At 32.9% G+C, this 13,677-nt stretch overlaps 1 protein-coding gene across 5 annotated transcripts in view; it reads right to left on the minus strand.

Moving 5' to 3' along the window:
- Positions 1–13,677, minus strand: part of GLS (glutaminase) — an 81,839-nt gene that overhangs the window by 29,774 nt on the left and 38,388 nt on the right. For 3 of the 5 annotated variants that reach the window (XM_029225113.1, XM_029225117.1, XM_029225118.1), the window contains 5 exons: positions 11,932–11,998; positions 11,285–11,335; positions 8,648–8,824; positions 6,368–6,499; positions 4,898–4,990 (listed from right to left, as the gene is read on the minus strand). In XM_029225113.1, the coding sequence (XP_029080946.1) occupies positions 4,898–4,990; positions 6,368–6,499; positions 8,648–8,824; positions 11,285–11,335; positions 11,932–11,998 (520 nt within the window). Of the gene's footprint in view, positions 1–1,629; positions 3,925–4,897; positions 4,991–6,367; positions 6,500–8,647; positions 8,825–11,284; positions 11,336–11,931; positions 11,999–13,677 lie in introns of those variants that run through there. The other 2 variants (XM_029225114.1, XM_029225115.1) reach the window with 2 other exon arrangements.

Genomic DNA, 13,677 nt, shown 5'->3' on the forward strand with positions numbered 1-13,677 from the left:
GTGCTAGTAGTGAATGGGAGCAAAACAGAAACCACAAATCTTTAAAGGTAAATTGAACAAGTAAAATATGTTATATTTTATAAATTCCGGGGCAGCAAAAATGTTCGAAGTTCTCTTACGACAAAACCTGGAATAGATCGATGAACCATTTACACGTGACATACTATGTAAAAATAATTGCTGCTGATTTTTAGGCTATGGATAATGGACATAGATAAATATAAAGATAGATAGACATCTATTAGATATACACATAAACACATACATTGTATATAAATTATCAAGATACCGACTGACAATATCAGTCTATATCAGTGGTTCTTTCCACATACGTACATGCCTATGAAACTACACTGTCAGATCAAGCTCTGAGTTACCTCTCTGTTTCAAATGGATTAAAAACATCAACAACAAAAACAACGCCAAATGTATCTTTAATAGCAAGTGATCACAAACTTACATATTGAATATACCATGCCAATGGAACTGCCTATTTACTAATCCCAAAAGAACTTTATGAAAAAAGCCCACAGATAAATACAAATTCCTGTAAACAACAGTATTTCCCCTTCAAAGAGTTTTTAAAACTTCTATATTTGGGATGTCTTCTCTGGATATGAATGGAAGATTTCATCAAACAAAAATTTAAAGTATTGTATTTGATCTACAATGCATGTAACCTCATTATAATTTGGATCATGCTGTGTAAATATACTAAGTTCCTTCTGAAAGTTAAATTCCTTAAAAAGTAGTTAGGGTGAATTTTAATATTACAGTTATTCTACTCAATATACATTCTACTGAGACTGACAGTTCTATTCTAAAGCAATAATACTCTTCATTTGATTTTAGCAACATGTTATCCCTACTCTGGACAATAGGTAAAACAACAATTACATAGTGAATCACTGATATTCTTCCTCAGAAAGCAGAAAGAACCTGCAAATGGGGTAGTGGGTTTTTTTTTTTTAAGTTGTCAAATGGAAAAAAAAAAAAAAAAAATTGGGAGAAAAGTCTTTATTCAAATACTTCTAGTACAACCAATAGAAAAACGTCCTCCCTGCAAGAAAAAAAAACCCACCAACGCTATACTGCCTTAAAAAAAAAAAATCAAATGAAGCCCTTGAGTATTTCTACACTTTCTCTTCACAGCAGCCTCAGAATTAGCTAAAAATATAAAGCATTTTAATATCTTCATAAAGGATGACTTTTTAAGTTAAAATTCCAACTACTGTACTTAAAATGCTGAAGTTGCTTTCATAAAAAAAAACAATAAAATCAGCTTAAAATAAATTTATTGTACAATACAAAAAGTAGGTATACTGGAAAATAAAAGGTACATTAATATACAAAGCAAATAAAAGAAAGCTAAATAACACAAATGGTTTAATCCAAACACTAAGATAAAATGCACAACATTTATGCTAAAAATAAAGTATTTCAGAAAGGATATGCATTTCAAATGAAATGTTAATGATGGAAAAAAAAGAAAAACAAATATGCTAACTTCAAAATGCTTGAATATCAAGAATCAGTAATGGCAAAAAACATTAAATCCAAAAATACTGGGTACTTTACAAGAATTTTATTTGAAAAGGTATTTAAAATACTGAAAGAATCAAAATAATGTCTTTCAATCCGGCAAAGGTTTTCCTTTTTTTTTTTTTTTTAAATAAAGTTTGGGGGCCTATTCACAATATCTTCCCTCTTCTTCCATTTTTATACCTTCCTACAAAAATTTCTGGATGCTCATCCTTAACAAGATTCTATAAACAAAGTAGCTTAGGTAACCCTACTCCATTGGTAAGTGTGTATTTAAGCCTTACAAACATAGTAAGTGGCACAAATTAACATAATTTTGAAATCTATACAAATATGGACACAATATGAAACATTAAGTTTCCATTTTATAAAGTAAAACCTACCTCCAAATGAAACAGTAAAATATAACAATTAGAGCACAGGGGGGAAAAAAATAAAGCCTGTTTCGCAAACTATAAATTTAGACATTCAGTTCCCCAAAGCACAATAGCTCTGTGAAACTAATTCGAATGACACTGTTCAAAGGTGTAGCAGAGGTAAGGCCTTCAGCCACACCATTCTCACATAAATGGCCAAACCAGAAGCATCCAGTTAGGATATGCATCTGTACATCAGAGGAACACTGAATTAGCCATAAAATCCTTGGTAATATCCTCTAAAACCTAACGTATAATTATTTAAATATATGTTTAATACTTCAGTTAGGCCAAAAGACTTTTGACCAAGTTTGGAAAGGAACTTCTTTTCCTAATATCATAGTTCCCAAACTCATATAATCAAGACTTTCTATATCTGTATTTGCACTAGCATCTAAATCATCCAGGAAAAAACTTTTTGGTACACTACAATTACTTTTATAGACTTTACCCTACCACGTGTATGCCATGATACTAAGAAACTACCAAGTTCTCCTTCTGACCTCACCCCTGCCCTCCAAAATCTTGAAGCTGTGGGAGAACTGTGGGGAGAACCAGAGAAGTATACAGAGGAAGGAAGAAGTGTGAATAGGTCCTACACAATTTTACAATCACTTTGCCAAGACTGACTTTAAACATTGTGAATTATTTGAAATTAGGTTGTGTAGAAACTATAGTCCTTTTCTTAAAAACAAGTTTTGATTCTCAATATTGCATTTATATAACCAAACAAAAGGATTCAGATCTAACAGGCATTTTAGTAGCATACTAACTACCTTCAGACTGAATTCATTTCCTAAATACTCTACAAGAATTCAAATAAAACAAGCTTTATGAGATGTTATTATAATTTATCATAGAAGATTCATTAGCATTTGTGAAATTATTAAAAGCTAAAAACCAAGATTCACTATTCATATTTAAATATAACATGGAAAAAGTTACGTGGATATCACGAAAATAAAATTGTTCAGGTAAACATTTCACTTGAAGACACTCCCTGTTGCTCCTTCTGAGTAACCATTATAGCTTTTTAACAATGAAACATGTCATATTACATCTGAAATTCTTTGGCTGGAATGCTTTAATAACATAAGACACTCCTGTACATGACAATTCTGACAGAACAAAGGAGTTGCAAAGTGAAAACGCAAAGACATTTTAAAGTGTTTGATAAAATTTTAAATAAATTTTTAAAACTTTAAAGCCGAAAAAAGTTAAAGCCAATCTATTACTAAAAATAGCATAATATCTTAAGCTAATTTTATAATCTACTGCTATATTAAATAATTTGGAATTTATTATTAAGTCTTTTTATTTTTGTATTTAGCTCTATTGCTACTAGAGACATCATGTCAGTTTTAAAACTGGAAAAAACAAAATGGATGAAATTTATGAGTTCAGTGTGTGGGTTTCAGAACCAAAAAATTACAAATTTGTTACTATGTTAAAATGGGATTATCTTACTGCATACATAGTTAAAATTTTAATTACACCAAGAAAAATTTTTAAGAAATTTCTCCTTTCATTTTTTTAAAATAAAGCAAATTTGCTTTATTTACTTATAAATACTTTTTAAAAGACTGACAAATCCACTTTTTAATCTATTAACTTTACACAAAAATTAAAAGAAAAAAAGCTTTATGGCTCCAGCACCCAAGGTTGAGAACACAAAAAATTCAAATAAATATAGTATGCCAGAAAACTAAAGATGTTTGAAAGGTTAAATGAAGAACATTCTGAAACTAGAACCCATTTCTTTAGCTTTTCTCTCCCAGACTTTCCATTCTATATACTACAGTTGTAGAGATGTCCTCATTTGACTCAGGTGACACTTTTTTCCATACTGTCTCTTTTAAAGCAAGTTCTTGTTGGAGACTTTCATAGTCCAATGGTCCAAAGGAATGCTAGTTGTTCAAGCAACATACATAATTTATTAGTGCACTTGAGTGAAGAAAGGTCCAAGCTATAAAACGGTATTTTTCAATGAATGTTATTAAAATCTGTTAACATTTTCACCCACCACCATCTGATGTTTTGCTCCATGTTACTCATGTTGATGCCCATGGAAGTTTCTATTCTGTCGGCTTTGCATAATTCTCATATATTATTAGAAGTTACTTTGATTGGAACTAACGATAGGAAAATTTACTTAGTAAGTGTTAAAATTTTTTTCTACTTATAAGTGCTTCATACATATTAGCTTCAAGTCTAGTTAGATAATTTTACTCTAAACATTTTCCATTTGGGATGCAAAGAAATTTAAATTCAAAACAAGTCCTTTAGTGCAGTGAACAACAACAAAGACAAAAAAAAATCTTGTTCCTGGAATGTGAGCTCTGACTCCTTTAAAAAGGAGTATATATGTGCAAAAATATGAAGCCAAACACACTGATAACAAATGTTACCTTCAACTAACAGTGTCAGGAATATTGCCTTAAATATTGCATCTCTACAGAAAAATACTTCATCTATGGTGACCTATATAAAACTTACTATGAAGCTTTGTCAGGTCTCTCACTAATACTATAATCCTTTCCCATTTACATATCCATCCACATCAAAATAAACTTCAATTTAAGACTATGACAAATATTAAGAGTAAAAACAGGCTTTCTCTTTATAGCATGTAGCACTTTCCAATTTGTCTTCTTTTAACAGAACCAATTTTTTAAAATATTGCTTAAAATAGCAGAAAAATGGGGGGAGGGAGAAACCCCTGCTCCTAGGCTAACCAGTTCCAATTTAAATAAAACAGTAATATTTAATATCTATGTACTATTGGTCCAGGATGATAATGTCAACAATTTTTTTACACTCATTTGTTATTAGTAAAGATATGAGGCCACTAACAAACTAAGTTTTACTTAAACTGGTGAACCTCATTTTCTCTCTCTTAAAAAAAATTACATAATAATCTAAATAAGAATTTTGCTTACCCTTTGATCACCACCTTCTCTTCGAGGATCAAGTTTTTTTGCAAAGTGTCTCAAATTATCATAGTTATGGAAATTACACAGAGAAACAAGATCCTATAATTAAACAAAACAGGTATAAGAAACTGGCTAGTCATTGGCTATTGTTTTTTCACATTTTAATAAATTACACTAATACTGTCCAACTTAACTACTATCTCATGGAAAGGACCACTGCATGTTAATAAAGCAGCATGATGTGTCAAGAAGAGAACTGAAATTAGAATAAGAAGACGTGGGTTACAGATTTTGAAAACACTGCTTACTAGCCTGACCCTAGGGCTCCGCCACTCAAATTGTTTAACTGCCGTTTCCTGTAAAATGGGCATTATAATAATAGGCCACATGAAATAATTTTTCTATCAAATAACTATAAAGCTGCACAAAAATATAAAGAAATATTCTGGTTATAATCTATAAGGAATCCAATGTCACTCTCTAGTTTTTGTAAAATATGTAAAACTGAAAAATAAATTGGAATTTTAATTGAGAAAGGCTGCAGAAAAAATTATACTTAGTGCAGACTATAGGAAGTAGAACATGTAAATAAAACCAGAAGATAAAATATTAGCAAGACTTGGGTAACAACAAAAAATACTGAACTAGGGGCTTCCCTGGTGGCGCAGTGGTTAAGAATCCGCCTGTCAATGCAGGAGGCACGGTTTCAAGCCCTGGTCCCGGAAGATCCCACATGCTGCAGAACAACTAAGCCCGTGCGCCACAACTACTGAGCGTGCGCTCTAGGGCCCACGAGCCACAACTACTGAAGGCCGTGAGCTACAACTACTTAAGTCCATGTGCCTAGAGCCCATGCTCCACAATAAGAGAAGCCACTGCAATGAGACGCCTGCACACTACAACGAAGAGTAGCCCCTGCTCGTCGCAACCAGAGAAAAGCCTGCGTGCAGCAACGAAGAACCAAAAGCAGCCAAAAATAAAAAATGAATAAAAATAAAATTTAAAAAAAAACTGAACTAGTTAAGAGTAGTAATAATTTTAAATTGCAGTACTTATGTCCTCAAAAAAAAAAAAGACTTTTAAAGGTAGTTTATGGATAAAGATATTCAACCATGCCGATTAAAGATGACAGTGTAAACTATAATAATCTTTCATTTATGTTGGAATTTAAATGACTTCTCCAAGTTTAGCATCTTTTGCTGAGCTTTTGGAAACTGAAAACTAATTATAACCATGAAAATTAAAATATGAGCATCAAACAAATGTAATTTGTAATTAGTGACGATGATTATATGGGAGCTGTGTGGTGGAGGCAATTTAAAGCTCCTTTATGAACATGTCCATGGCTACTGAGTAACTGACAGACTGGTAGTGAGAGTGCCAACAATCAATAAACTCTGGAAAAGAGTAAAAAAGTAGAATCATCAGATGGCTCAACTTATATGATCATTATTTTCATTAAGGAAATATGCTTACGTGACAGAAGTGAATTCCCTTAACACTGTTGCCCATCTTGTCCAGGGGAGGAGACCAGCACATCATGCCCATGACATTGGGGACAACTAAAAGAATGCCCCCAGCAACTCCAGATTTTGCAGGAAGACCAACCTGAAAATAATTTGAAAAAAATGGACATTCATGTTAACATTTTAAAATAAGAAAAGTTATGTCCAACAATAAGGGAACTGGTTAAAATATTATGGTATATATATCCATATAGAATTCCAACATTAAAAATGTAGATATGTATTTATCAACATGTTTATAATATAGTAAATGAAAAGAGTTATAAAACAGTTGGGATATATTTAAATATAGGAAAATATTTGAAAGATATACTCTAAGGGATTAAAGTAGATTACATCTAAATTGTGGGGCTATGCACATTTTTATTTTATTCTTTTTGACTATATTTTCATATTGTTTTATAATAAACATGTATTGCTTTTAAGTATGAAGTGATTTTCAAAAAATATTTTATGACTAAAACAATGAGAAATTATCTCTTCTTAGAAGATTCTCTATTGTATACTGGCAGAGAAATTCTAAAGAATAGAGATAATATGGTACTAATTCAAATTAATCCTCTTCAAAACATTTAAGCTTACATTATATAAAATTTGACAATTATGATAAAAGACAAAATTAATGTCATCAGGGAAGTGTTCATTAATGGCTAACTAACCATTCAGACCTTTTACTAGAAGTAATCTTGCACAAAAGTAACAAAACAAGATAATCACCTGAATGGGACCTACCAATTTACAGGGAATACCACGGACAAAGGAAGGTATATAATAAGCAAACCAAACTCTAAGAAACTTTACAGGAAAAAATGACCTAGTTTTTTCAACCAAAATAACAAGAAAAAAGAGGTTAAGGGGGAGGCTAAAGATTTAAAAAATAACAACCACAATGTATGGCCCTTATTTGTAATCCAAGTGAAACAAATTGTAAAATAATAATTAAGATAATCCAGATAATCTGAATATTGACTAAATATTTTTTAAAATGTATTTTATTGAAGTACAGTTGATTTACAACGTTATTTTCTGCTGTACAGCAAAGTGATTCAATTATACATATATTCTTTTTCATATTCTTTTCCATTATTGACTAAATATTTTGATGATATTAAAGATTAAAATTCTTTTCAGATTTTTATACATAACAATGGTGCTGTGTATTTTTTAGAGTCCTTATCATTTAGAATTACATATTGAACTATGAAAAGGGTGGGGGAAGTAGGTGTAATATAGATGAAACAAGATTGGTCATGTATTGATAATTACTGAAGTTGAGCAACAGGTAACTATGTATTTACTTTTATTGAAGTATAGTTAATTTACAATGTGTTAATTTCAGGTATACAGCAAAGTGATTCAGTTATACATACATATATATATATATATATATTTTTTTAGATTCTTTTCCCTTATATGTTATTACAAAATATTGAGCAGAGTTCCCTGTGGTATACAGTAGGTCCTGCTGGCTTTCTCTTTTATATATAGTAGTGTGTATATGTTAATCCCAAACTCTTAATTTATGCCTCACCCCCTTCCCCTTTGGTAACCATAAGTTTGTTTTCTATGTCTGTGGATCTATTTCTGTTCTGTATATAATTTCATTTGTATCATTTTTCTTTTAGATTCCACACATAAGTGATATCATATGATATTGGTCTTTCTCTAACTTTAAATGCATCTATTTTTCTATTTTTAAAATTTTCAAAATAAATTTTTAGGGCATTATGACTAGACTAGACATAGAATGAAACAAGAAAAGTCTATAACATTTCACAAGTGGCAAATGCACAACAGAGCTTAAAGGAGTGTATTTTTGTTAAGTTTTAACTTTAATATACTTTAAGTCCTTTAAAACACCTATGGCTGTAACCAAAGATGTTAAACATCACAGTTATGCACTCCTTCTGAACTTAAAGAATTCCTGAGGTATGTAATCACCATAATATTAAACATTAGCAACTAAAAGTAAAGTCTGTACTAAGCCTGTACAGTGAAATGCCTTAAAAATAAAAGTGATAAGGTTCTATAAATTAAACTTCAAGTTCTTAAGAACATGTCGTACACTGCTTAACTCTATTTCTTACCAATTCTGTAACAAATTAACCTTGAAAACAAGCCTCTCTAAAATTAATGTACAGCTCTAGAAGCAAAGTTCAAACTGTATTTTTAAAGGAACTAGTCCAGACTAGTTTCCTGCCAGAGAAATTAAGATTAAACAATTACTTACATGGAAAGCAAACTGCCCCGAGAAATCATACATGCCACAGGAATGCATCAAACTGAGTGTATTTCGAACTGCTTCAGGACTCAGTACTCTTTCCCCAGTAATTGGGCAGAAGCCACCATTAGCCAGTGTTGCCGCCATCACACTAGCTGATTCACATGTTACTTCAATGGAGCATAGCTAAAAGGAAGGAAAAACTAAATTCTGAAAATTTAGGCTCACATTATTTTTAGTAGTACAGTTGACCTCTAAGATATTCTGTGTCATCTGGTATTTCATACAGATCTGAAATATTTCTTCCAAAGGGATAACCTGATGACACAGAAAGATTTAAATGTGAACAATGTTCTAGCCCCTTTAAGGTTTATCCTAATTTGCCCAGTTATTCAGTCTTTTAATGGCAGACCTAAGGTAGGAAGAGCCAGCTCCTAAGCACTAAGATTTGTAATTGCCTCATGTGATATTCATATTTGCTTAAATAGTAATGCTTTCTGTAGGATACACAAACATAATTATTTTTAACTCAACAGGGAAAAAAGAGCCGAGATTTTTAAAATAAAGCAACATTCATCAGTATTATGATAGCTAGCATCTACATGAGAAACTGCTACTTTAAGAAAAAACTTTACTGACATCTTGCCTGTACCAAAACTCAGCATCCCCATATGGCAACATGCAAAGGACTAAAGGAAAAAATCTAAGACAGTTCTACCCTACATGCTCCGTGTGCCTAAAACCAAAATGTTACATTTTAAACCATTTATTAACATTCAAATAGTTATTTGATACTGACTATGGGTGCTAGATATACTATAATGAATGAAAAAAGCGAAGTCCAGGTACACTGTAGGGTGAAATTTTTGCATTTCAATATAATCAAAATAATGGAAATAGTTTACCACACCAAACCCAAATTTACCCATAATACTAAAACAATAAATAAATGCTCTATTTTACTTTTCACTAACAGTAACCAAAACTGAGAGGAAAGTAGAAGAGAAGGAGAAGGTAGGAAGTAGGAAGAAAAAGATATGACAGTTCTCAACTTATAATTTTCCTTTCTCATACCAAGATCTTTAAGAGGCACAAAGGGGTTTGGAAATAGCAGTAAGGAAACTAACTAACCTCAGTGAATTTGAAAACTGATTAGAAGCCACTTTTTGACTGACTTCCACTTTTGCCTATTTATGTTAAAACCCCTTCCCTATTTCTTCAAAAATACAGAATCTACTTATTATACGGACCCACATAGCAAAGACATAGTACAGGTGATTTAATTATGAAAGGCTTCCTAAAAGAAGACTTAAACTCCAATGACCAATTCCTACTTTATAATTAGTATTAATGGAAATTTTGTCTGTCATAAGGTGATACACTTTCAATTTGACAAATCGCAATTTAAGAGTACTCTCCTGGTAGCCTGACAGATGTTCAGTTAGATGCAGCCTTTCTCCAAAAGAGCAAGTAAGTTTTCTATGGCTGTCTCTTGATTTTTGCCCTGAAGTATAGAAATTTCACAGTAGATTAGTAGCACCTAAGCTATGACAGCCAAAGTTAAATACATGTACCAAAGGAAAAGAAACATTAACATATGGAAGAAATCCATATAAGCTAGGGAAAAAATAAGGGACACTGGATAAAAATAAGGGACACTGGATAAAATATGACACTGTATTTCATATAACATTTTATATTTTCAAAGGAATTTCACATACATCTCATGTACTTGTCCAATGTAATGCAGGAAGTTAGGTCAAGCATATGCTACAGATAATGAAACCAGGGTTCAGTAACTGAAACTAAGTCACATGGCTAAAACTAGCCAGGTTAGACTGATTTTCTATTGATAGTCTGGATTCCCAATTCATACTTCCTCACAATGGGCAAGTGACAAACTGTGACCTGGACTTCCATCAAAATCTACCCGTTACCAGCTTTCCTTATATATTCTTTACGATTACTAAAAGGTTACCTTAAAAAGTAAAGGCAGGCAATGTAAAGTAAAACAGAAATTAACAGTAATTAATTTGTTACTATGTAGCTTCACATTACAAACTCATCAGAAGCACCAATGGCATTAAATCTGTAAGAATGAATTGAACTGAAAATATGGGGGGAAGAGAGGGATGTCCAGGAAGGCTATCTTGAGTTCTATACCACAGAAGATTATGTAAATGGACACCTCCCCCATGAATATGGAAAGCTACTCTAACTTATTGGAAAATCCATTATGTGACATTGTAGAAATGAACTAAACAAACTGAGAAAATGCCACCTTAGAATGTTGAATATGAACCTTCTGATAAAGAAACAAGTAACTCCTTCAAACAAAATTTTAAAACTAAGAAAACAGAGCTCGGTTTATAATAAAGAGAAGCCAATTGCTGGAGCTGTACATTATTTTTCATACTTCTTAAATATAATATTTTTATAGAAAAAAACATTTCCCTGTTACATTCTGAGACATCACTTTTTAGGAGATACAGACACGAGACTGCCTTTAACAAGGACATTTTTCCGAAAGTCAATGGGAAATGTTATTTTCTCTCTGCCTAAAGCCAAGATTTCAGAGACATCTATATTCTGCAAAATGTGACACACCCATTTATGTACATAATTCATACAGTTAAAATAAATTACCTGGAAATAGAAGTCTAATATACCAACCATGTCTGTACCTTCAGGAAAACACTGAAAAAATAGAAAGGCAATTAAAAATATAGGCACACGGGAAAAAAAAATGCACACAAGTAAAAGATACATGGAGATTAAATTTAAAATATACACACGTTTCATTCTAATTGAGAACAAAATAGCACACAACCTATAAAAGGGTGCAAACATGAAATAATGAAGAATAAATCAAAATTACACGACGTAATTATCTAGATTTCTAGATACCAGTTTAACTGGCAATGATAAACTGATTCATAATTCATGAACCAAGTTACTAGACCAGCCACTTAAAATTTAAGCCCACGTGCCTTAAAATTTAAAAATCAAGTGTAACCAGCAATAGTCAAGCGTTATGCTTTTGAAAAATGGGCCAATCCTTACACAAAATTTGCATTACTATAACTAGTCAAATATTTGAATATTACCAAATACAAATTGCTTGAATATTAACACTTTGATAGTATTAACTCAAGAGTATTTTGCAAAAACCTCTGCACCATAGTCATAGATAGCTGCTTAAAAGCTATTGTTAAGTTTTATTATACTTCATGTATTTTAATAAAATTTTTTATTTAATAAATAAAAGAATAATAGAAACAGAATTTAAAAACCTTTTTTTCTTTTAAGTAATATCCTATTGCAAAATTTCGATCTCCACTTTCTCTTTCAGACTGAAACCTAAAAGAAAAAAAACATTTGCTCCATTTATTTACTTTCTGTAAAAGCATGATTGTTCTGTAGGTTAACTTGTATAGCAAAGTGCAGTATAAAGAACACTGACCTAAGAGTCAAGGCTGCTGGGTTCCAGTCCCAGTTCCGTCAACAGGTTAGCTATGTGGCCTTGGGCAAGTCATTTAAGTAACAATTCTTTCTGCCTTAATTTTCTCAGCTGTAAAAGGACTGAAATGAACTAGGTCCTTTCTAGTCTTCATATTTTGTGAATAAAGAAGCTAATTTTTAAATTATCAAACATTCAACTGTTAAAATTTACTATTAATTACAGACTCTTCTGACTCCCCACCAAAGTACACTAAATAGTCAATTCCAACTGAGAGAATCTATGGAAATTTCACTGAGAGAGTGAGACATGAAATGGACCTTACAGCATTTGCTGGATTAATAAATTTCTGGGGGAAGCCGAGGAAGTGGCAAATATTATACAGCATGAACAAAGTTATAAAAGACAGGACTTCATTAAAGCATGGCAAATATTCTGATGTATCTCGGAAAACAGTTTCATGGAGAAGAGTGGAGAAATACCAAACCAACAAAGGAGACTAGGACCAAATTATCAAGACTGATAAATGCTAAAAAATGTAATGGCTACTGATTACCTTCAAAATGAAAGCTTGAAGGCTTTCAAACAAGTTACCTTATCAGATCTACATTTTAGAAGGATAACTCTGACATCAGTTTGGGAAAAGGGAAAAAGAAAGGATGAATGATATTAGAAGACTACTGTAATGAGAGCTATAGGAAGCCTTAACTTAGGTAGTGATGATAGGAATGGAAGGAGAGGTATGATCAAACATGAGAGCAGTGGACAAGTCTTCCGACCTAACAGGAAAGAGGAGAAACGGGGTAAAGTTTGGTACAGTCTAGATTTCTAACGTAGTCTACAGAAAGGATGGCAATATCAACTGACATTGGGATCCTTAGGGCAACAAGCAGTTTAGTAAGGAAGAGAATGAGTTTTGATTTAGACAGATTTTATCTGTGGTACATTTGAGAGCTCAACCTGTAAGAGTTCAGAAGGGGGACTTCCCTGGTGGCACAGTGGTTAAGAATCCACCTACCGGGATTCCCTGGTGGCGCAGTGGTTGGGAGTCCGCCTGCCGATGCAGGGGACACGGGTTCGTGCCCCGGTCCGAAAAGATCCCACATGCCGTGGGGCGGCTGGGCTCGTGAGCCATGGCCGCTGAGCCTGCTCGTCCGTCCAGAGCCTGTGCTCCGCAATAGGAGAGGCCACAAAAGTAGCCTGTGTACCGCAAAAAAAAAAAAAAAAAAAAAAAAAAAAAAGAATCCACCTACCAATGCAGGGGACATGGGTTTGAGCCCTGGTCCAGGAAGATCCCACATGCCGCAGAGCAACTAAGCCCATGCGCCACAATTACTGAGGCTGTGCTCTAGGGCCCGTGAGCCACAACTACTGAAGCCCACGTGCCTAGAGCCCGTGCTCCACAAGAGAAGCCACCACAGTGAGAAGCCTACGCACTGGAACAAAGAGTAGCCCCTGCTCACCGCAACTAGAGAAAGCCTGCGCGCAGCAACAAAGACCCAACACAGCCAAAAATAAATAAATTTTAAAAAAAGAGTTCAGAAGGCTGCTGCTAAAAGAGGAACTGTGCGTGACACTC

This window comes from Monodon monoceros, unplaced genomic scaffold (assembly GCF_005190385.1).
Source record: "Monodon monoceros isolate NGI ecotype Baffin Bay Population unplaced genomic scaffold, NGI_Narwhal_1 Super_Scaffold_16, whole genome shotgun sequence".
Classification (NCBI taxonomy): Eukaryota; Metazoa; Chordata; class Mammalia; order Artiodactyla; family Monodontidae; genus Monodon; species Monodon monoceros.